Raw genomic sequence first — 25,899 nt, 5'->3', positions numbered from 1 at the left:
TGTAGCTGTCAGGAGTATTGAATGTGATGATTTATTTGAAGTGTTTAGTGGGGTGGGCAACCTGGTCCCCTGAAGAAATGAAATCCCCATCAAGCAGAAATCACTTGCTCTCTTTGCAGTAGAAAACACAAATGTTTTTCTTTTCCCACTCATAGCCACAGGAAAATTAACTCTCACATAGGTGGGTTATGGAAGTCTAGAGTATCAGATGCAACGATTTCTAGCAGGGGAGGGCTTGGCTCTCCAGAGGACTCAGCAACTTTGGGTCGGAGGCCAGAACCGACATGCACCATGGACAAATCTAAAGAAAACTGCATGTCAGAGCCTGTTAAGACTACAGTTCTACCTGGTGATGGTCCAAGATGTGTTCTGGTGACTCAGCAATTTCCTCCTCAGCATCTGTTAACTGCAAATGGTGACCAGCCTCAGGGAGTCTTATGTCCTTCAAATTCCTCCCAGTGGGTTCCTTCACAAGCACAAAAGCTTATTTCCAGCCATAAACCAGATTAGAATCTGAAGCAAAAGCAATTGCAGGCAAACAATGTCCCTCATCCTGTCTCCAGGCCACTGAATAATATGCAAAAGAGCAAGCAGCCCCAGCCACCAGCCCCTGGAATAAATTCTGAAAAGGAACTGACATCAAAAAGGAAAACTGCTCTGGCTGGTGTGGCCTGCCTGTGAACCAAAAGGTTACTAGTTCAATACCCAGTCAAGGCACATGCGTGGGTTGTGGGCCAGGTCCTCAATTGGGGGTGAGAAATAGATAACCTGTCAAAGCTGCTCTCGCACATCAAAGTTTCTCTCCTTCTCTTTTCCCTCCCCTCTCTTCTCTAAAAATAAATAAATACAATCTTGAAAGAAAAAGAAAAATGAAGAATTAAAAAAAAAGACAACGAGCTTTGGAAGATTTTGAAATTGGTCACCCTGTGGTAAAGGCAAGTTTGAAAATGTTTACCTGGTGAGAGAAAACAAAGCGAGTTTATCCTGGCTCTGAAAGTCTTATTCAAAGCTCAAATGGAAAAGGCAGGAGTTGAGCATCCCCTGAGAAGAGAAGTAGAAATACAATCCCACCTGTGGCGCCCTAATATTCTCAGACTGTTTGTATTTCCATAATGCCATCAGAGTTTTCTTAATGCTAGAATATGCACCTCTTAGAGCTGTCAGTAACAGTGATTTTCAACCTTTTTCGTCTCCTAGCACTCATAAACTAATTACCAAAATTCTGTGCACACCAAAAAATATATTTTTCCCATATGACAAAATAGGTATAATTTTGATTCATTCACACTGGACAGCTATTGTTGTGTTGGCTGTTTTCATTTTTTTATTTGACAATCTAAGGGAAGTCAGTGCCCTTGACTAAATAGTCAGCTATTGCAGGCTTTAAAAATTCTTGTGGCACAAGTACGTGATATTCTAAACACTTTGCTGTACATCTGAAACTAACACAGAATAATACTGAATGTGAGTTGTAATTGAAAAAAGTTTAAATAAATAAATTAAGCTTTATAAATCCAGTCATCCACTATTCACATTCTATTTTCTTGGATCCATGCAAAATTGAAAACAATTACCAAGGCTTTTTAAAATAATTCAACTAATTGCAGTGGACTGTTTCCATGGTTTTTCTTTAAAGACTTTATTTGTTTATTTTTTTATAGAGAGAGGGGAAGGGACGGAGAAAGAGAGGGAGAGAAACATCAAGTGATTGCCTCTCACATGCCCCCAACTGGGGACCTGGCTCGCAACCCAGGCATGTGCCCTGACTGGGAATTGAACCAACAACCCTTTGGTTCGCAGCCTGCGCTCAATCCACTGAGCCACACCAGCCAGGGCACGTTTCCATGTTTTTGAGGGCTGAGGGGATGCCTTCCTAGCACCTCTTCCTCCTTTCTAACAGCACCCAAATTTTATTTTCAGGAATTAACTCTACCCCATTGGATATGGTCTGGTGGGACTGTAATGAGATGCCCTAGCTTCCCCTCAACAAGGGACAGACCAACACCCCACAACAGGCCATTCAAATACTCTCTCCTTGAAATACGCTTCTTGAGTAGGATGACACAGAAATTGAAAACAGCTAACTTTTTATTTTTTCCCCCATGTAACAGGGTCCCAGCCACACTTTTCCTATAATAAGTTCAATATGATGCTTCTATTTCCAGAGCAACCTTGGATGCACCTGTTTCTCAGCTTCCCATAAATTATGAGCCCATGTGAGCCTTTCAATAGATTTCTTCTTGCTTAAATGAGTCAGAATCATCTATTTCTGCTGTTTACAGTGAAAAAAACCCCACTGGTATACCAATCTACTTTTAGTGAATGTTTTATCAGAGCAAGCACTAAGCTAGGACATTGAGGTCGCTACAGAGGTTCAGAAAGCATGGTGCTTGTTCCTAACTCACTAGGAACACAGAACATAGATCCACAAAAAGAAATTACTGAATAAAGCAATGGATAATAATACCAAATGAATTGTAAAAACAGTATTTCATAGACATGCAGAAGAGAAATATATTTCTGGGAAGCAGCTTTTTATTGTGGTAAAATATAAAACTTGGAGTCAGATAATGGGCTTCTGAGTTCCAACTCTGCCACATTTTATCCGTGATAGGCACTTTTTTCAATGACTCAGACCCTTCCCTCTGGCTGTAGCAAAGTAAGAAAGTAGATTTTGAACTGTTTTGTAACCTCAAAGCACTGCCCAAATATTAATTTCTAGTGATCACAAGGAGCTAAGCATGGTCAGCCGTTTCACAAGGTGAGCCATTCCATATAAGAGCTAAAATTCACTGCATGCCTAAAATACACTGTCCCCAGACCCTGGTTGGGTAGCTCTGTCGCTTAGAGCCTCATCCCAATATGCCAAGGTTACAGGTGCAATCTCCGGTCAGGAAACATACAAGACACAACCAATAAATGCACCCATAAGTGGAACAACAAATTGATGTTTCTCTCTCTCTCTCATCACTAAATAAAATTTTAAAACATAAAATATACTGTCCTATATAACTTGATCCTATAAGGTATACATAATTAATATTCTTTTATAGATTAGAAAACTAAGACCAATGGATGTTTGGTAATTTGCTAAAGGTCATGTAGCTAGCAATTGACATATCATGGGTTTCAATTATATCTGACTCCCAGTTCTACACTATTTCCACAAAATGCTACTTCCCTGATGGTACTTTTAGGGTCGAGCATAGGATTCCAACAAAGTGTAATACTGTGAACAAACTGATGTATATGGGCCTGTCTGCTCTCATCACCTACACACGTTAATGCCTCTTCCTGATAACCTCATCAAACTCTCCACTCTTGGAGACAGGGAGAGAAGTGCCACAGCCGTCAGTCACAGGAGGCACAGACTTTGTGACAAGGTCAATGGAGCAAGATGTAGTCTAGATCACTACTACTAGTGAGAGCAAGAAGTAGGTGCATCTCCTTGGAGAATGCTATGTTTTACCTCGACATGTAGATGAGAAGTGGGTTCAGCAATGCCACGATAGCCATATGCTGCCAAGAATATGCTACTACTTTATGTTCTCTTTCCCTCAATTGAAATACAATACAAGCCTAATACCTAACAAGCTGTGGAAATACAAGATTCCTATTGGCAACAGTCAGCAGGTTAACTAAAAGTGAGCTACTAACTTGAGCTCTGCTGCTCAATCCAGAGAGACAACACAGGGCACTTCAGCAGCACCAAAGTGAAAGGATCTGAGAGAGTCCAGTTTCTTTGCATCCCGATAGCCATATTTCCACAGGCAATCTGCTGGAACGAGGGTCTGGGCTTGTTCCAGAAAACTTGATGGAATGAAGTCTACATCTTGTCAAGGCTAGAAATTAGAAATTTCTTCTAAATTTTTAATTAATATCTAATAGCATCTTCTCATTTTTTTCCCAGGAGCAGTTTTGCATTAATCCCAGTCAGAGGTACTACTGTTTTGTGGCCATTAGAACACCTTGAATGGCCAACAATATAGTGATTGATAAACTAATCATATTAAATGTCTTTTTCTGATTATTATTCACAGGCTTCTAAAATCAATTATTTGGTGGCACAAACTTAGCAATTACTTGTATTATAATGATTGTACAACTGAATGTGCTAATCAGTCATTGCTTAAATTTTATGAATAGGATTGAGTAGTTGAACAGATTGACTGTCAGGTTGTACATGTTACTATAGAACTTAACATAAATATTATTCATTCATAAAAATACCCAGTAGCTGTACAAGATAACATAGCAGGCACAGTCCAAAGTTAGCAACCCTCAGACTTACACTGTGAGAAGTAGTACACCTCTACGGAATACAACATGATTCTTTAAATCTGGTGTCTAACATTTGTTGAAATGAGACAACATCCACATATTGGAGTTGTTCTCTTCAGATCCTATATTGTTGCTGTCAGAAGCAATAGATTAATGTTTAAGTGAAATATCAACACTTCCATGTATTACTTTCATAGGAAAAGATGATGAGACCTAATTTAATTCTTTTTATCTAGTTTTTTAAATCACATGATCAATAGTATTTATTCTTAAAGTTTATCTTTATAGACATGAAAATGGGTGGATTTAAGCATTTATGACCTGGCCTAAAAAGTGTCACTTACAATTCAAAGAATTAGAAAACAAAAGGCAATATAAATGCAAGTGATGTGCTTGTTTTGCCTGACCTAGACCTCTTCAAGACTCCAGGACCATCCAGTTATGCCCTTGTGAGTCGTATTCCGGGTAGTCACCACCTACTCTTTAAAGCATCATTGATCTATGAAAGTAATTTAAAGAAAGAGATTTTTTATTTACATTGAATATCACAGCCTTGATTTACCTATATACTTTTTAGATTTATAATCTTCATCTTTACATCTACATTTTTATCCATTGTATTCATTCTCTATTGCTACTTAACAAATTACCCCCAACATGCAGCAGCTTCAATCAACAAACCATTAGTAACTCATAGCTTCTGTGGGTCAGGAATGTTTGTGCAGCTTAGTTGGACCCTGAGACTCACCTTCTCAGTCAAGGTGTTGGCTGGCACTGCCATCATCTAAAGACTCACCTGGGGAGGATGTACTTCCAAACTCACTCACATGGCTATTAGCAGGATTCAGTCCCTCCGGGGCTGTTGGTTGGAGGCCTCCCTCTGTTCCATGCTTCTCTGTAGGGCCTCTTCATAGGACATTTCCAACTTATGACATAACACCTGGCTTCCATCAGAGAGAGCAAGAGCGGGTGAGTAAGATGAAAGTCAGAGACTTTTTGCAGTCTAGGTCACTAGGGCAGTCTACACTCAAGGGATGAGGATTACACAAGGTCGTGGGTATCAGGAGGCAGAATTATTGAGGCCATGTTAGGTTCCTCCCACTTCCATCACTTCAGGAAGTATAGTATGTGATCTAATTATAATCAAAGTCACATATAAAATATTTAAATACACTAAAGAACAAAGTGAAATTTTTACTTAATCTGGATTCCCCATCACTTCAAGTGTATCTGTCTCTCTGGTTATTTTTTGTTAACTACTCCAAAAAGAAATAATGGATTTTGATCAAATTCTTTGTATTGCTAAGAAGAATCAGGATATAACTTAAGCATCTTCTTAAAGTAAAACGTTAATAAAAGGATTTCATATATATAATGATAGCACTGTCAGTTTAAGTACATCTGACAGAGCATCAGATTCTACCATTAGTTTTGTATTGTTTTCAGCTCGTTTCTCTAGTCATTTTAAATTCTTCAATTTTAATGAAAATAAAGTTTGTTTAAGGGGCTACTATAGGATAGACAAAACATTTTGAGTAGTAAAATGTTTGCTTACATTTAACTAAGAACACTTTCCTGCTACTCAAGGCAGAGTGAACATTACATGGTAAAAGAATGTCAGAAACTCAGAGTATTTTAGGACTCAGTTTTTTTTTATGCAGCCTTTCTTCTAGATAATTCTAAAACTCACTACAGGTGTCACATACATCTTCTGGAACATGTTCATCAATGTCATTTATGAACTACACTACTCCTAAGGAGAAATAAATATGTGTATGATTTGAGGGACACATATCAATATTTATTATACATGTATACACACATCCCTTCATACTTGACCAACACCTTTAGGTATACAGTTCATGAAGCTCTAATGACTCACTTCCCACTCTAATAAATGAGCATAATATGACCAACACCCGCCCTTATCTATAAAAAGTGGTATATAGTCAGGATACACTGAAGTATAACAAGTACACCCGAAATCCAATGGCCTAACACAGTAACAGTTTATTCCTCACACTGGATGATTTCTGTCACCCCTCAAACTAGGACAGCCCAATCCTGCCACTAGAACACTGCCACTGCTGGTTGCCTTGGGTGAACATTTTCTGCATGGTGCTTCTGAAACAGCCAAGGACACAGAGACAACAGTATTTTGGCTTCCCGAGAAAGGGGAGGTGGGGGAGTAGTAAAGAATAAAGGGAGTCAAACATGTGGTGGCAGAAGAAAGTTTCACTCTGGGTGGTGAACTAAAAATGCAATATACAGATGATGTATTATAGAATTGTACACTTGAAACTTATATAATTTATTAAGCAATGTCACCGCAATAAATTTAACTAAATTAAAAAACAAAAAAGAAACAGAGAGCTAGGACTTCATCCAGCTTGCAGAACAAGTTGCAGGGCTGTTTACATCAGTCTACGAATAAGTATCTGTCAGTGTGTCCGTCTGTGATCTGGTTGTAAAATAATACCAGGTAGAGAGGATGGACTGGAGAGGAGACCTATAACCCTCATATATCTTTAAATATCGGACGTTAATGATCTCAACCAAAAAATAAAACAAAGAATTATAAGACCCAAAAGGTTTTTATCAGTCTGCAAGACAATGATGCACTCTATATATTTATTTTTAGACAGAGCATCTTTCCCGGCTTTCTTTACTCACATGCAAGTTCAATGATAAGAAGTGTGCCCTCTACTTGCCGGTCATTATTACTCGTTCTCTGTGAGAGAAGAATAACTTGGAATCTCTGGAATGGTATGTCCCAGTATTTATTCCGGATTCCATAATGGTAACTTTTAATGTGCGTTGCCACTCAGAAAATTCAGACATCTTAATAACAGTATTTCACTTTGTATGCCAGCAAGATACTGCATTGGTATATGCTCTCCTGGGAAAGTTACTATTGAAATGACAGCAAGTACAACTTCGAAAACTTTTTCTCTTAACTGAAAGTGAAATATTCATCTCTGTTGTCACCAAATCCAAGAAAGTCTCGGATCAAATGTATTCTCTAGCAGCCCGCTTTAATTTCTCTAACACTGAATATATTCCTTTCTTGAACAGATATCAAAATAGTAGTATGCCTTTCATTATAGTTTATTCATGGACTCATAAAAACAAAATTTACACACTGATGTTTCACTTTTGAAAGAGGGCATGTTAATATTCTGTTGTTTCCCCTACCCTACAAAGAAAGGGAAATCAGAATTTCAAAACATGTAAAAATCAGATCAAATAATTGTCTGAGGGAAATTGCTGCAAGTAGATCTAACTTTGTAGCTTCTTTTTATATTTTTGGCAGACCCTATCCTAACATATTATTTATTAGAATATTCTTCATAATTCATAAGGGTAATTTTTCTATACATTTACACTTCTGATTTTATTTACTTAGATTTTATTTTTATTTTCTTAGTAAAGAATTAATAACAAAGCTGTGTAGGCCCACAGAAGACATAATAACTCAAAACCTTCTTTAAAATCTAGACACAGTCACAACAAAATTGTCACTTTCAATTCAATAGATATTTGTTCTTACGAAGGATTCTGACAAGCATTTTCATCTTTCATACCTAAAATGTTATTTGATTTATGTAGATAAAGTGGATGGATGAAATGACTTCATTTTCTCTAAAGACAGGGTTAAAAGTTTTCACATTTTGTTTAATATCCCCATGGAAAAATTCATTCAAAAAATATGTTGTTATATAATTCATTCCAATTCTCCTTGTGATTCTGAAAAGTATGGTGTACACACCATGAGCAGCAGAAAGGATGAAATTTCTTCCTCTAACGCCCCTGCTCTCCTTCACTTACATCTTCAGGGGGATTGAGATTGAGTTTAAATTTCATAACTCTAAATCAAGATTCTCATTAAATGGTTTAATTCTCATTTAATGGTTTCCATTAAAACAGGTAGTTTGCTTCAGGGCTGATTAGAAATTGAAACAAACTTTAGAAATACCGCTTTTCTAAAAGATTGCTTTATTCCTTCATCTGCCTCCATGTACCGGAAACAAAGTTTTCAATAGAAGAAGGAAAAATACAAAGGATCTTCACTTCAGGGTCATGGCATGAAATAGGGAGCCCCCACCATCAATAACCCTCCTTACAGACGTCCTCAGGGGGTCCCCAGGCTCTCATAGGCAGCAGAGCAGGCAAGTGAGGTGTCCTTCCAGGACTCAGAAAAGAGGGACTGGTGAAGCTGCTGTGCGTGGGCTCTAAAGAATGAAACAAGCAAACACAACTGAAGCAGACTCATAGACACAGCAAGTGGACTTATGGTTGCCAGAGGGTAGGTGGGGGTGGTTGGGTGAAAAAGGTGAAGGGACTAAGAAGTACACATTGGTAGTTACAGAACAGTCACAGGAATGTAAAGTACAGTATGGGGAATACAGTCAATAACATTGTCATAACTATGCCTGGCGCCAGGTGGGCACCAGAAATATCAGAGGGACACTGTGTAGACTGTATGACTGTCTAGCCTCTATGCTGCATACCTAAAACTAATACAAAATAATACTGGCTGTAAACTGTAATTGAAAACTAAAAAATAAAATAACATGCTTGAGATTCAGAAAAACTTTACATAGAATTTCTGATCTTACTTTTGACAGAGATATTTAAGTAAATTAACAAATATGTATTGATTTTAATGATGCCTCACTCCTACACCATCAAGGAAAAAGAGTCTCTTTCTATGAATTTACCTTCGTCTGACATGCGCTGGCCTCATAGTTGTGTTCTTCTTCGAGTTCTTGCATCTGCACTTACAATCTTTTCTTCTCCTTTGGCACGTAGTTACTCCTTTCAGTTTCCAGTGTGCCTCTTCTGGTAGATTTTCTCAAAATTGCCTTCTAATTTCCTCCTTTTCACTTGCTAAAGGCTAGGAAATCAGTTGAAAAAGTGGTTGAATTGCACATAAACGGAGCATGAGTAGGCTCTGAAAAACACCGGTGCCCTCTCTTAGGAGCTGTATGGAGTAGGTTTAGTGCTTGGGTCAAGTGGTCATTTTTGGCCACTCAGAAAAGTTTATTCAGGAATCCCTACCATCAGATTGCATCCCAGGAGATTGAGCTACTAAAATAAGTGATTCTCATCCAAGAAAATGATTGCCGTATAGACATAATGCCCTGGGCACAAGTATCAGTTTGGTTGCTAAATGCTACAAAAATTCTAGGTGAGGAAGCTGGATTATACACGTATACTGTTATAATGTTATTATGATGTTATTTACAACAAAATAAAATTTGGTGATTAAACATCTAAAAATAAAGAACAGGTAAATAAATTATGTTATATTCACACAATGGGTATTCATAGCTTAAAATACATTTATAGGGCATTAGGTATAACATGAGGAAGTATTTCTGTTATCAAATAAAGTGAGGGGTGGGTAGGGTTTAAAAGAGCACATGACAATAACAGTAGCTAATCTTTACTGAACACCTGCTACTTCTCAAGCATTGTTCCAAGTGCTTTACATGCAGCAGCATCTTAACTATGGGGGGAAATGTACTTGGAAAATGGGACAAGAAATTTACCAAAACTATTAAATAGTGATTGTCTCCAATTGATACAGTTATAAATAATCTTATTTTATATAATGAGCATGTATCATTATACTAATGAGGAAAGCATTTGTACTTTTAGGTTGACTATCTTTCAAAGAAACTCCAGATCATACAAAATAACAGCAGAGCATATTTTTATCTCATCTCTCCTTGATACAGGACATGAAGACCCAAAACAGGCAAGTTCAAGGTTTCTTCCATATACGCTCAAATCTGGTAATCCTGAAGCAGCTAATCAGCAAAGGGATATCTATTCCATCTCCTCTATGACCTGGTGCAGTAGTGACTAAAAAGACCCATTTCAAATGCTTGGCATTGGCATCGTCAAACAGTGCCCGGAATAGTCAAACATTTTTTGTTTCTGTTTTGAACTTTTTTCTTAGCAACTTTTGAATATGCAATACAGTGTTGTTATCTATAAACTCCGGAGATGGCTTGTTCACTCTAACATTTGAAGGAGGAGTCATTTCTAACAAAGGAAGGGCCACTAGTCTTTGGCCAAAGAGATGAAGAAAATTGTCTCAGGAAAAAAACATAATCAACAGGTATAAGTTGGTCCCATAAGTCTGGTGTGCTTGGATAACTTTGATTCCCTATACGTCCTATGCCAATCTCTGATGCCAGCAGTGCTATTAGGAAAAATGCTGATTGGAGCTTTCTGTTAGATGGACCAAGCTAATATCACCTGAGTCCACTTAATGGATCTTAAAAACACAGCAAAACAATTAACCATCATATGCCTTCTGTTTTGCTGCAATCAGAAGTACCACCTATTAAGCATTCTTGCCAAAAATCAAACTGAATCAGTTCTCTTTTTTGTGTGTGTTTGAAATTTGCTATAATAAAGTTTGAAGGAATCATGGTCAGTAGACTGAAACTTCAGGAGGACTCAAAGCAAAGCTGTCGGCAACAGAACTGCCTGAGCAGGCAAGAGTCATGCTCCATTGTATCTCCAGAGTTTTCTCTAAAAATCCCTCTCGTGCCTTTCTCACCTGGAAAACTACTATTCCATCTCAATACTTAGTGGAGGCATTATCACCTCCAGGTATCCTACCTTGCTTCTGCTCCCAAGAAGCAATGCCACATGGTATTTAAGAATATTGGCTCCGTAACCTTGTCAAGTAATTTAATCAACCTGTGCTCCAGTTTCCTCATGTATAGATTGGGAATAATTTCTCATAGAGTTATTTAAAAAACTGAACAAGATACTATACACAAAAGTGGTGTGAACTGTTCCCAAAATATCATAAGCACTCTATATATGTGAGCTATTTTCTTTATAAGAATAAGTTAAATTTCTTACTTTTGTGGTCCCAGTCATCCATGACCTACCCAAATGTGTGGAAGTTGTACATTGGCTTACAACAGGTCTTATCCGCTTACCTTTTAATTGGAAAAACTAGAAAACCTAAAATATGACTCTGGTTCCCTTGCATCTAAGCCTTTGCAGGCAAGCTATGCTGATGGACAAGATTTAAAGAATGGAAACTAGTAGGAGGTCATTCTCCAGTCAGTTCTCTGCTAGCAAATATTACCTTGGAAATGACTACATTTCAGATTCCTCCATATGGAAAAGCAATCTGGTGGAGGCAGCAACATCTTGAGCTGCATTCATAAAGGTAGCAGGTCTTTCTAAAGACTCCTGGAAGCCCAGCCCAGAATCTGCTCCTCCTCCTTTCTAAAAACTTTGTAGACACCTACTTCCCTATTTTATATTCCTTACTGCTTCGGTTATTGCAGGGAGCCAGTTGGGGGGGAGGCAGTTCTGTTTTCTGCACTGAACATTAACAATTTAACTGACCCTAGTGTTAGCTTTCATTTCTCCCAGTGTAGACTCTGCAATCTAGTCAGGATACTTTAGTCACCGTAGACAAGCAGTTTATCTGAGAAAATTATACAATTTAAGTAAATAGCAACATACAATACTGTAATTCTAAAACTCCTGAGATTGTCATGAATTCAGTAGGAAGTCTAAGAACTTACTCCACCACTGTGTCTTCTCTGAAGTGGCCTTTTCATTGCCCAAGCCATTCTGGACATTGTGGAAACCAACACACCTCAGTAGAAACCTTCCTGAGAGGAAAGTAACCTTAACTTGATTTCACTATACTCGGACACATATGCTATTTTTAAAAAAAGGTAGCATCTGATTGCTTCAGGATGTTATGGAACTTTTTTGTGAAATACCTCAAGTTTTTTTTTTAACTCCCTCTTTAATAAAAACTAAAGCTTAGCATAGTCCAAGATGAGTAATTGGAATAGATGCCCAAAGCTGTATGCTCAGAATTGCCTTCATCTTCTGCCACTGACCCACTGTCAAAGGAAAACCCCAAGTTTGCTGACACAATTGTCCCCGTTTTCTTGCTGACTGTCAGTCAGGGGTCATTCTCAGCTTCTAGAGGGTGCTCGCTATCCTTGGCTCATGCCCCCTCCTTCAAAACCGTCAGTGGCATTCCCAATCCTAAAGACACTCTCTAACTTCCTCTTCTGCTTCATTTTCTGGTTTAAGGACTCACATGATTACACTGGATCTACCTAGAAAATCCAGGAATCTCCCTATTTTAATGTCAAATGATTAGTAACTTCAATTACATCTGGAAAGTTCCCTTTTACTATGTAAGGAAATATATTCATAGACCCAAGGACTAGAGATTACGGAACTTCTAAGGGGCCAGGATTCTGTCCACCACAATCAGACATGTCTGAACCTAAGGCTTTCCAGCTGGAGTACCTACTCTTGGAGCATTCAGTGGACCGGGGGGGGGGGGGGGGGGGGGGCGGGAATCTCTCTATTCACGTGTCCACTTCAAACACCTGAGGATGAAACAATAGTTAAGTCTTATAACCATTGCCAACCAATAAATGCATTTACACTCTCTCTTCCAGTGTCTTTTTTTCAAAAAAAAAAATGTGGAAACTAGTTTGGTCATATGCAAGTTTTAATAACAAGGTCAATATTCTGGAATATTTGTTATATGTGTTTGACAGTGTGTGACTATGGATGACAATCAGAATTTTTGTGGAGACCTATATCTAATATATATATTCAACATAATATACTATGGGAAAAAGGCCAATTGGATACCAGACTTCTGAGTTTTTGCACAAGTTCTACTACAAAATACCTGTGTCACTTTGAACACATCATTTAAGAAACTCCAGGCATAGTTTTTTCCATTATAAAGTTGGGTGTTTTGTTAGGTTAATATCCAATTGATGATCACTTAATCAAGCAATTTATAATTATATAAAGTAAAATGGCACATAAACAATAGATCATCTTGTTAAAAACATGTCTTAATAGGAGAATTGTAACTTAACTGTAATTTCTACTGTTATCAAAAAGGCAAGAAATCAACAGTGTTAGAGGAATTGTGGCAAAAAGGAAATTCCTGTGCACTGTTGGTGGGAATGTAATTTGGTGCAGCTGCTATGGAAAACAGTACGGTGGTTCCTCAAAAAACTAAAAATAGAACTATCATATAAGCCAGCAGTTCCACTTCTGGGTATTTAATCAAAGGGAATGAAATCACTATCTTGAAGTGATATATGCATTCCTACGATCGCTGCAGCATTATTTACAATAGCCAAGACATGAAAACAATTTAAGTGTCCATTGATGAATGAATGGATAAAGAAAATGGGATAGAAGGATTGATATACAGGTAGATAGATAGATATAGACAGATAATATAGATAGGTTATATATACATATGCATATATGTGTTTATATATATGAATATTATTCAGTCATAAAAAAGAAGGAAAACCTGCTATTTGCAATAACATGGGTGGACATTGAGGACATTATGAGAAGTGAAATATGTAAGTCAAACAAAGACAGATACTGTACGGCCTCACTTATTTGTGGAATCTAAAAATAAAAAATGAACTCAGAGATAGAGAGAACAGATTGGTGGTTGCCAGAGGCAGGAGGTTGGGAGTATGGATGAAATGGGTGGAGATAGTTAAAAGGTACTTGCAGTTATAAGATAAATAAGTCCTGGAGATGTGATGTTCAGCATGGTGACTATAACTGACAGTACTGTGTTGTATATTTGAAAGTTGCTAAGAGAGTAGATCTTAAAAGTTCTCATCACAAGAAATGAGTAATTATGCGTGGTGATGGATGTTCACTGAACTTATTTTGGTAATCATTTTCTAATAAGTACATATATCAAATCATTATGATGACACCTAAAACTAATACAATGTTATATGTCAATTATATTTCTATTTTTAAATTTCTATGATGTATTTTCATTTCTTCCTAGAAAAATCACAAAATTTTTGTTCCTCATTCATCTTACTATCAACAAAAGGAAAGTATACAAATCTACAAATCTGCTCCTCGAGAAACAAAATAAAGTTTAGTTGTAAAAACATTCAACCTCTCAAGATTCATATATATGCTAATGTGGGACAGATAGTTATCAAAATTTCTTCCTAAGAAGGCAACATAAGCAGAATAAAAATCCCACAAAAGATTTCACCTGTCATTTTTTTCCTGTGATGAATCCTGATGTTCCTCTTACATTCACAGCAAGTTCCATTTGCTCAGGTCACAGCATCCATTTTCCAGTGCACTGATTGCACAGAACATAATTTTAGTAAAACATATATTATACGTGCTTTGGATACAAGAGTCATGTCAGCTATCACCCAAACCCACATGATGTGAATAATATTTGTTGAATGTACTTAAAAGTATCCATATTAACAGAATCTCAGGTTGTTTTTTTCCTGAAAGGGATTCATGGTTCAAACCCTCTTATAAACCAGATAATCTCACAAGTTTTGTTTTCTGTTACTTGCTTCAATTTCAAACTGCCTGAACATAATTATTTTTCTTTAGCTAAACTATTACAATCGGTCTCTTAAAAATAGTTTGTATTTCCCAGTAACTGCTGCCTATTTTTGGAAAGTTTATAACATTTTTAATTATTTTTAGATTTTATTTATTTTTAGAAAGAGGGGAAAGGAGAAAGAGAGGGAGAGAAACGTCAATGAGCAAGAGAAATATTGATAGGTTGTCTCTCACATGAGCCCAACTGGGGACCTGGCCTGCACCCCAGGTACATGCCCTGACCGGGACGTGGCTTCTCATCTTGCCACAAGGAAGGTCCATTTAAGCAGGAACTCTGTTTTGCTCACAGCTGGTGCCATCACTAAAAATAGTGATAAGCACATAGTCATTGTCCAATACTTATTTGTTGAATGAATAAATGAGTGCTTAAGACCATCCACCAGATTCCTGATACATTCAAGATATAGACAAAATTCTACATTGTTGAATACTTGGCTCTCAATGGCCTGACTGTATCTCTTCAGGAGACCACTAGTTTCTGTTCCTGTGAAGCAGAACTGCTTTGCCCCAGGCCAATTCTTGGACATTCCAGAACACGTTTACAATGAATATCTTGCTTGACTACCAAAGTAGACAAATCACCATATTGTGGATAGATTTCATTCGTTTAATTTTCTGGAGGCAAACGCATTCCCAACCCCTTGTCGGACACTCTTTCAAACATGATTGCATCAGTCTGTGGAAGCGAAGTAATGCTGAGGTAACAATTCTAAAGTCTTCAGTGACCTATACCCTGAGGTTAGTTGTTCTCACTCACAGCCCACGTCCACAGCTGGTTGACAGTGGGGTCTGAGCATAATGGTCCCCCTCGGTCCAGTTGGTGATACATCCACACTGAAGGAATAGAGACGCAGCCAGAACATGCCCGTCACAGTGGCAGAGGAAAAAGAGAGAACAGCAGAGAATATCAGGTCCTCAGCTTCTGCCTGCCAGTGCCACACGGCGTGTCTGCTCAACATTTTATTAGCCGACGCAAGTCACATGGTCACGTCTGAAATCAATCCACAGGCCAAGAATGTGTCATTCTCCTGTAAGGAGGGCACTCGAATATTGGTAAACAGTAATGCACTGAACCAAATATTGATAAACACATGCACTGAAAAATAGACTGTAGAATGTCAAATAAGTCATTTCACAGCGTCTGGGTCTAAACCCAAGTTATCCTCACCAAGAGTAGGAAAAAAACAGACCAAAATATATCACTTAATTTTTACTTTAATATTTGGAGAAATATAAGCTACAACTTCTTTTCCCTACACAATAAATTACAAAAACTATTATAAAATTAATTAAACCAGTTACAGAATTCCTTCCCAATTGTTGGAGAAGATAAAATTCGTATAGCAAAAGATTTGTTTAAAAAAGCAAACATATACAAAAGATACAAAGCTTAACAAGATATAGGAGAATACCACACACAGAAATTATCTCAACACACAGGAAAGGTTTAAAGTCCCATAACGAGAGGCAAATACTAGTCAAAAAGCAAAAACCAACTATGTGCTACCTGAGAGACAAACCTAAAGTACAATAAAGCAAAAATGGTAAAAATAAAGGCATAGACAATTTAAGTTGTAAACAAACAAAAAGAAAGCTAATAGTGAAATATCAATCAGGGAAAGTAGAGTTTAAATCAAAAAAAAGAAGTAAATGTGACAAAGAGGATAATTTAGTGATGATAAAAAATAATTCACAATGGAGAGAGAGTAGTTATTAACTAATATATAACAGATATGTCCCCACAGAACAAGTGATACAACTTTACTCCTTCAGTATGAATCAAGGAATAAAATTAAACCCCTTGCATAAAATCTAGAATTCAGTTTATCTCATCTATAGAAAAAATGTGGTGTTCTGCCCATAGTCCCAGAAAGCTGTGAATTAGTTTATTGGCTACTCAGAAACTTGGAAGAAGGGCAAAGTTACCCAGAAAAATAAAAATCTAAAGCCTGCTACAGTCACATATGTGGTATCCAAATGTAGAAGACTTTCTTAGAACAAGAACCATAAGCTAAAATAACATTAAAATTAGTCCAGGTAAAAAAATTGTGGTGTCTTTTCACGTTGAAATACAGCAAGGAGAATGATCAACAGCACCACATAAAATATTGGCGAACCTCACAAATACAATGTCGAATGAAAGAAGCCACTCAGAAAACTACATAAAGTTTAAATACAAATATACCTAATCAACAGTGTTGAAAGATAGGATGGTATAAAACTAACAGTAACCCAAACCTGGAACCGAATCCTAAATCCTACCCTACACATAACCCTAATCCTAAACTTCAACTGAATCCTAAATCCAGCCCTAAACCTAATCTCTAAACTTCCATATAAACCTAAAAGAAAAAAAAAAGATAGGATGGTGGTTCCTCTGGTGCAGGGAGGGGTTGCTTTTGACTGAAAGGGGCCCAAGGCTGGCTGCTGAGGTGCTGGTAACGTTGTTTCTTCATCTTGGGGAGAGTTACAGGAAGGGGTCACTTTGTGAAAACGTATGGAGCTGCATGCTTAGGATGTTGCCCTTTTCTATATGGAGATTATATCTTATACTTCAATAAATACCTCCATTATATGTTATAGTTAAATAAAATGAAAGGAAACTAGGTCCTAATCTATTGAAATTCAATTAAAAATAAAACCCAACCTGTAAAGACACTTTCACAACCCAGGGCAATTGTCATTTGTCCTTTACCCAGAACAAATGAACCTCCCTCAGGAAAAAAGTAGCCTTTCCCTGATGAAGTCACAAAAACAAATTACAGACATTCAAATATGACAGATATCAACAGTGATGTTGATGACAGTGTTTGTAGATGTAAGTTTTTAGTCCCCCAAAAGAATACCCAAAGAACCAGTTTCTCAGTGAAAACTACTGATCAATACAAATTATGAGAGTTACTGTAGTAAGAAAGGACACAGTGTCATAGACACTGAGTAATGTCTCAGAAGAAGAAAATCAAGATAAGATGCATCTAGGGTTTTAGGACCCAGGCTAGGTAATTTTGAGGTGAGTCTTGGAGGGCAGGTAACTGGCTGCAATTGGGTAAAATTTATAACATAATTGCGTTGGACAGATGAACACAGTGAAGCTAGGACCTTGAAGAAAGTTCTTGATAAGTAAGCTATTTTAGTTGGTTTACAATCTTAAGTTCTGGGAACAATCATTTCCTGGACCAAGTGGCTAAGCTATATTGACCTGGTCCAGGTACTGGGTTGTCAAAATCAGGAAAGTACAATTTGGTCCAAAATTGATTAGCACAGGGACAAGAAAGTATGTTATTTTCAGTGATATATACTTATATTTTCAAATAAAATACAAAATGATGTGTACATATATATTTTTTTTCAAATTCAAAAAATGATGTATATTTATAGTTTCAACTGCAAAACATTTATGACCATAGTGGGTAAAATTGTAAATTAACAATAAATATATATATTTTTTGTTTTTTGTTTTTTTATTTAATTTTTTTATTCAGTTACAATTGTCTGCATTTTCTCCCCATCCCTCCACCCCACCCCAGCCAGTCCCACCTCCCTCCCCCACCTCTACCCTCCCCCTTGATTTTGTCCTTGTGTCCTTTATAGTAGCTCCTATAGACCCCTCTCCCCACTATACCCTCCCCACTCCCCTCTGGCTATTGTTACATTGTTCTTAAGAAAAAAGCAAACAAAATATAACCAGAGACATTGAAATTAACAATAAATATTTTAAAAATATTGTTACTCAAATATACATTAATAATAAATAATATTAATAAAAATAAAATTTTCAATAATAACATAAACATTAAATAAAACAAAACTAAACTAAAATTAAAAGTATTCAAGAACTGCCCTTTTTATGGATAGTGGGCTATAGTTTGTTTCAAAGAATGCTTTTCTGGTTTTTTCTTCTTTAGTTTTATCATGAAGATATTAAGATGCCAGTTCAGTTACTAGGATCATTTTCAGTTCTGTCATGTTAATATGCTTGTTCAAAAAGTCTTTGATTAAAATGCAGATTATTTTTGCAATAGACACATTGGTTAATTTCACTTTTTCCCCCGCTCCTCAGGATTGTGGAGACAAGTGAAAAATTATTCTATAAAAGTCAATACATTTTTAATTAAGATGCCAACCTGCACATGCACCCCAAACTATAAAGGAAAAGGTTGATAACTTAGCTGTATTAAAATTTAGAATGCTTTTACAATAAAAGGTAATATAAATAAAATCAGTAGACCAGCCAAAAACTGGAAGAATACTTTAGCAATATATACAGCCAACAACTGATTGCTATATAAAGTAAATAAAGAAGTTTTATAATCAAATGTAACAGATAATAGAAAACTGCACAAAACAAACAATTTACACAAGAAAGTAAAGAATAACTATTTTTTTTGTCATTTTTTAAAATCTTCACCCAAGGACATTTTTTCCCCATTGCTTTTAGAGCAGGAGGAACCGAGAGCGGAAAGGAGAGAGAGAAACATTGAAGCAATAAAAGCATCAGTTGTTTGCCTCCCATATGCACCCAGACCGGGATCGAACCCTCAACCTTCCAGTTATGGAACTACCCAGCCAACCTAGCCACACCAGCCAGGGCAACAATAACTATATTTAAAGACAACCTGAATATTAACCGAGGAAATGATAATTAAAAGAACAATATTATTTCATCCATCACATTGGTAAAATTAAAAAGCCAAATCAAGTCTTTACCACTTGGAAATCAAAATATCACACTCTCTTCTATAATAACTACTATAAGACCAAATAGCAGAGAGTAAAAACACTGAATTTCAGAATATAACCAGTGCTATAGAGGTATATTAATAGGTCTCCATGATTTCATTATTTGAAAGGAATGATAAAAATTTTAAACCAACTTTCCAACTTAAAAAAAGTTAGGGAAAAAGTCAAACAAGCAGGAAAAAGAAAAGAAAGAAAATAATCAAAATAATGAACAATGTAGTAACTGCAAAATAAAAAAAATACTTATAAATAAATTCAAAGACAGTTGTAAGGGAGAGGGAAAATAAATCAAATAATCAAATTAACTATAAAATATAAAATCTGAAAAATCTAATATAAAAGAAAAAACAAAAAATTAAATTAAGAATGAATAAAGGGAGATATCTGAATATTCTTGAATCCCAATGAAGTGCATTGTTCTCTTGGAAAATTAAAATTGCCAGAACAGACTCAAGAAGTACAGACATGAATAAACCAATGAAATATTACTAAAAATTACCTCCAAAAATATTGGGTTGGCCAAAGAGTTCATCTGGTTTTTCCATACAATGGCTCTACTAGTGCTTAGTTGTCCTTAACTTCATTCAAGACAATTTTGTTATTGTGACATCTGTCATATGTGTGCATTTAAAAAAACATCAAAATTTGTGAATTTTTATGTAGTAGTCATTTAAATATTGAAGGTGGGAGAAAATATGGAACTTCTTTGGCATATTTTGCTTTATTATTTCAAGACAGAATAAAACACAACTGACACAAAAGAAAAAAATTTGTGCAGCGCGTGGAGAAGGTGCTGTGACTGATTGAATGTGTGAAAAGAGGTTTATGAAGTTTCATGCTGGGGATTTCTCACTGGCTGATATTCCATGGTTGGGCAGACCAGTTGAAGTTGATAGCAATCAAATCCAGACACTAACTGAGAACAATCAACATTATACCACATGGGAAATAGCCGACATACTCAAAACGTCCAAATTAACAAATTTATTGGCGAAAATGCAAAGTGTCTTTTATTTTATGGAAAAATACTAAAGGGACATTTGGGCCAACCTCATAGTTGTAGGTTCAACAAATATTACTGGAAAGTGCAGCCAAACTGTCAAGGACTAAGTGTTCTCTATGCTTAGAAACTCTTAGGGCCCTAAAAAAAAGCTGGGATGCCATCCAATCCACTTGAGGTAGCTAGCAATAACCCTGGCATAAAAGTAAACATGGCAGAGTTTATAAAAATAAAAGTAAACCTCAGACTACCAAATATGCAATGTTAATCAAAGTGTCTGTTTTGTTGGATTGCCTTGTGATGAAAGCTCAGAATTAGGAAGGAGAGTATACCAATGTCTACATACTCGCAAACACTAAAATAAGAAGAGCAAAATACACAGAAAGGTTTAAATAAATGGCACTAAAAGAAGTTGAAACGTATTTACGTCTCTTCTGGGCCCCTTCAGTAGACTCCTTTTTCAAGTTGAAGATAATATTACAGAAACAGCACATATAATGAAGTCAGCAGTAAATTAGGGATGAGCCACGTAGGTTCTAAATGTCATGAAGCACTCGCTGTGGCTATCGCCCAGGATGATACTCACCCAGAGGGCTTGTGGTAAGGCAGGGTCCACAGATACCTCCATTTATGATATAAAAGTAATCATCCTAAATAAATTTTGATTAAAATTGGTGGATCACATGGAATAAATAAACAAAAAATTGTGATGAAATGTTACAGCAGTGATGAAATTGTGCACAGAGCTTAAAGGTCAATGGGGGTGGGGCATAAACGAGAGAAAGATTGACAGACAAGTGACGTTTGCACAGAATCTGCTTTTACTCAACTAGCTTCAATTTCACCTCCCAGTTCTGCCATCTCTAACCTTTATATTCTCCTCATAAATTTCTGTAGTTTATTTTCATCACCATCATAATTACATAGAAAATAAAAATGTATCTTATTGAGAATAAGTTTTATAAATTTATTAAGATATATTTAATGACTTACTGGTTGTTAGATGGCCAACCCCTGCTAGAAGTATCTTACAAATAGTTTGAAACAAAGGCTTGTGGCCAAGCTGTGGAAGATCTCTCAAGTAGTTAATGCATTTCTAGAGTATTACGGAAACCTTGCTGAACTTAGGAAAGAATGTTGGCCAGCTGTCACGAGAAATTTGTACTTGTGGACTTCTGATAAATGTGTACTATTTTCATGCAGCAAACTATGCACTAGGACTTATCAATATTGGACCCTAATGATTAAATGATTAATAGTTCTTCCTTTTGTACGCATGAGAGATAATTTCACCAAATGTGATTTGAGTTAATTATTAGTATCTGATATTGTTAAGCAAAAACAAACAAACAAACAAAACCGGGATGAGATGAGGAGCAAGGACGCAGCTACTATAATGTCAAGAACATGGGACTAAGAACAGACGTAGAGATTCTAGAGCCAATGTACACAATTTTGGTCAAGTCACCTCACCTCTCTGCACTTAAATTTCCTTCCAGTTATAAAATTCTCCTTATCAAATTACCCATGGTGTCACTTTGAAAGACAGAGACCTGACCTCAAGAGCATCAAATTCAGGAAACATAATTTTTTGCAAATAAAGGGGTGGAAATTTTATCCAAAAATATTGAAAACTCTGCATTAGGGTAGAAAGTTGCATCAGTCAGGGCACAGCAACCACCCTGGTGGCTACTCCACACCCGTCCCACAAGCTCTCTCACTACCAGGACTGCCGGACAAGTTGAACAACACTGGACACAAATGACAAAAAATTGTAGCCCAACTTCACAAGGTTTGACATGGAAAGTTTATTGGCAACATTCACTTTTACAGCCTCTATTTGACAAAAGACTGCACACTTGTGTTCATTCAAGTCACATCACAGTACTTTAAAAAATATTTTTATTAGGATTTCCAGTCAAGATGGAGGCATAGGTAGACACACTTCACCTCCTTGCACAACCATAAAAAGAATTACAACTAAATCCCAAAACAAGTAACACTCAGAACTATCAGAAAATCGAACTGTATGGAAGTCTAACAACCTAGGATTTAAAGAAGCCACAATCATTCTGACGGGCAGGAGGGATGGAGACAAGGAGATGGGATGGGGAGGTAAGGAGGCACAGTGTGGTGTGGAAGGCAGCAGTAGCAGAATGGGCATGGGTGGTCCCACATTCACATGTGGTGGACAAAAATCAGGAGGGACCCCTTGGGAGTGAGCGATCCCAGTCCCAGGCCAGACCACATAGCCCAGGGTTCTGGCGCTGGAAAGATAAATCTCCATAACTTCTGGATGTAAAAACCAGTGGGGGTTGGAGCAGCAGAAGAAAATGCCAGGTTTTTAGAACTTTGCTTAAAGGGCCCAGATGGTCTTAAAACATATAGAAACACACCCAGTCTGAGATTCAACACCAGGGAGACAGCTGGAAGGGCACCAGTCATATGCAGGAAGTGGATGAAGTGACTGGAAATGGGGAGAGTGCCAGGCAAACCCCCAGAAGCCAGGCAGAGGCTCAGTCCACTCTCTGAGCCTTCCCCTCACACAGAGCCACAGAGTGGGTTGCCCCACCCTGGCGATTACCTAAGGCTCCACCCCACACAATTTGCAGGTGTCTTTTACAGGGAGTGAAAGCAGCTCTACCTAATACACAGAACCAAACACAGGGAGGCTGCCAAATTGAGGAGAAAAAGAAATATGGCCCAAATGAAAGAACAGAACAAAACCCCAGAAAAAGAACTAAATGAAACAGAGATAACCAACCTATCAGATGCAGAGTTCAAAACAGTGGTGATCAGGATGTTCAGAGAGCTCATTGGGTACGACAAGATAAACACAGAAATGAAGGTTACACTAAGTGAAATAAAGAAATACCTATTGGGAGCCAACAGTGAAGGGAAGGAAGCTAGAATTCAAATCAACAATTTGGAAAATAAGGAAGAAATAAACATTCAACCAGAACATAAAGAAGAAATAAGAATTCAAAAAAAAAAAAAACGAGGATAGTGTAAGAAGACCCTGTGACATCTCCAAATAAGCCAACATCCAAATCTTAGGGATGCCAGAAGGAAAAGAGGAAGAGCAAGAAATCGAAAACTTATTTGAAAAAAAATAATGAAAGAAAATTTCCCTAATTTGGTGAAGAAAATAGACATACAAGTCCAGGAAGGACAGAAAGTCCCAAACAAGGTGGACCCAAAGAAGACCACACCAAAACACATCATAATTAAAATGGCAAAGGTTAAAGGTAAAGAGAGAATCTTAAAAGCAGCAAGAGAAAAGCAGAGAGTTACCTTTAAAGGAGTTCCCATAAGAAATCAGCTGATTTCTCAAAAGAAATTTTTCAGTCAAGAAGGGACTGGCAAGAAGTATTCAACGTAATGAAAAGCAAGGACTTACAACCTAGATTACCTAGAAAAGCTATCATTTAGAATGGAAGGGCAGATAAAGTGCTTCTCAGACAAGGTAAAGTTAAAGGAGTTCATTATCATCAAGCCATTATTACATGAAATGTTAAAGGGACTTATTTAAGCAAAAGAAGATCAAAACTATTAACATTAAAAAGGCAACATATTCACAACTATCAAAACCTGAATCTAAAACTAACTAACTAACTAAGCAAACAACCAGAACAGGAACAGAATCATAGGTGTGGAGATCATTTGGAAGGTTATCAGTGGGGAAGAGGAAAGGGGAGACTGGGGGGAAAGGTGCAGGTATTAAAAAGCATAAATGGTAGGTACAGAACAGACAGGGAGATGTTAAGACTAGTATAGGAAATGGAGAAGCCAAAGAACTTACATGCCTGACCCACAGACATGAACTATGAGGGAAGATTGCTGGAGGGGAATGCGGGTACCAGGAGAGGGGGGCAAAGGGGAGAACACTTAAAAAGTTTTGGTACAACTTAATAACATAATCAGTAAAATATCCTTTAAAATATTTTTTATTATGGTAAGGTGTATGTATCACAAAGTTTGCCATTCTAATCATTTCTGAGAGGTATTAACACTTTCACAATGTTTGCCTCTATGACCACTTAATTTTTTTAATGGATGTTTATATTCATTCATCTGTCAGTGCTGCAGGCCCTATGCTAAACTCTGGGGATCACATGTTAAACAAAAACTGACGCGATTTGCACCTTCAATTTGGCGGTCTTCCACAGCCCAATTCTGGAATCAAAGACTAGCGGGGTGTGAGCGCTCGCCCCGCCCCGCCGCAAGGAAGAGCTACAGGAGGGGCTTGGGAGGCGCTGTGGGCGGGGCTGAGGGCGGGGCCCAGCTGGGCTCCGACGGGTGAGGGACGGAGGTGCTGCGGCCAGGCGTGGGCGGAGCGTAAAAGCCGGGCCTGTTCTGACGATTCCCTTCGGCGGCGCCCGGGCCTGCCCCTGGGGCCCGGCGCTCAGCCGGTGCTTTTCCTCCGGCCCCGCTCCAGGGAAGCGGCCTGACCGGAAGCCCGAGTGGGATGCGGCTGACGCGGAAACGGCTGTGCTCGTTTCTCATCGCACTGTACTGCCTCTTCTCTGTCTACGCGGCGTACCACGTCTTCTTCGGGCGCCGCCGCCGGGCACCAGCCGCGTCTTTGCGGGGCCACAGGAAGGGGGCGGCCCCGGCGCGGGAGGGGCGCGGCCGAGGTAGGACGCGGAGCAGTGGCCCGGGTCCCCGGCTGCGCGCTGCGGCGCGGGGGTGCGGGGTTAGTGGGGGCCGGGCGGAGCCACGCCGCGTGGCCGGGGATCCCGCTCTCGGTCCGGGCTGCCCTGGGGCCCCGCGGCGCGCTGTTCCTGCACCCGCTCTCCGTAACCTGGCGGGTGACGAGTAGCTCAGCGCCGCCCGGATCCCACACGCCGCCCCACTTACCACCCTCAAAGCCGACAGACGCGCACACCCTTAAAACTTGTCTTAAACAAACAAGACGTTGTCACAAAATGCCAGAGATTCTCGGGAATGCTGCCGGGTGTAAGACACCTATTTCCATACTGAAACAAAGAGCCGCCTCTAACCGTGCAGCGATTTCGGAAGGCCGGGACGCTTTACCCCCAAGTGCTGGTCCCCTGGCCAGTTTTTGACCCACGTCAGGATGGGACAGAAACTCATCTCTTCCTTTTTCAGAATTTTGCACAATAGTATTTTAAAACCGTTGGACACTTTATTCTTAAGTCAAATTTTTATGTATAGGCTACGTACATACCATCTGCAAAAGTTGAACTTGTAACCTGATACGTATTATCCAGTTATTTTAGAAAGTTTTTATTTGGGAGAGATAATTTTATCTCTTCAGATCTTTCAGAATAAAGGGCTAATAAAAATTAGATTCTGATATCCTTTCTTAAAAAAATGTATGTTTAACCAGTCCAAATTTTATTTCATTGCCTCTTCGAAAAATTAAAGTTAGGATTAAATTAGAACTCTCTAATAACTACTTT

At 38.0% G+C, this 25,899-nt stretch overlaps 1 protein-coding gene and 1 pseudogene across 3 annotated transcripts in view; both read left to right on the top strand.

Moving 5' to 3' along the window:
* The first annotated feature begins 291 nt into the window (after positions 1-291).
* LOC112318997 (aurora kinase A-like) lies at positions 292-24,776 on the top strand (annotated as a pseudogene).
* The window catches only part of RXYLT1 (ribitol xylosyltransferase 1), a 33,503-nt gene continuing 32,357 nt past the window's right edge, over positions 24,754-25,899 (top strand). For all 3 annotated transcript variants that reach the window (XM_053921215.1, XM_053921216.2, XM_053921217.1), the window contains exon 1: positions 24,754-25,110. In XM_053921215.1, the coding sequence (XP_053777190.1) occupies positions 24,942-25,110 (169 nt within the window). In that variant the 5' untranslated portion in view covers positions 24,754-24,941. The remainder of the gene's footprint in view (positions 25,111-25,899) is intronic.

The sequence above is a fragment of the Desmodus rotundus genome, chromosome 3 (assembly GCF_022682495.2).
Source record: "Desmodus rotundus isolate HL8 chromosome 3, HLdesRot8A.1, whole genome shotgun sequence".
In the NCBI taxonomy this organism is placed as follows: Eukaryota; Metazoa; Chordata; class Mammalia; order Chiroptera; family Phyllostomidae; genus Desmodus; species Desmodus rotundus.
Note: the sequence above shows the minus strand (reverse complement) of the source record. Positions and strands in the feature narration are given on the sequence as shown.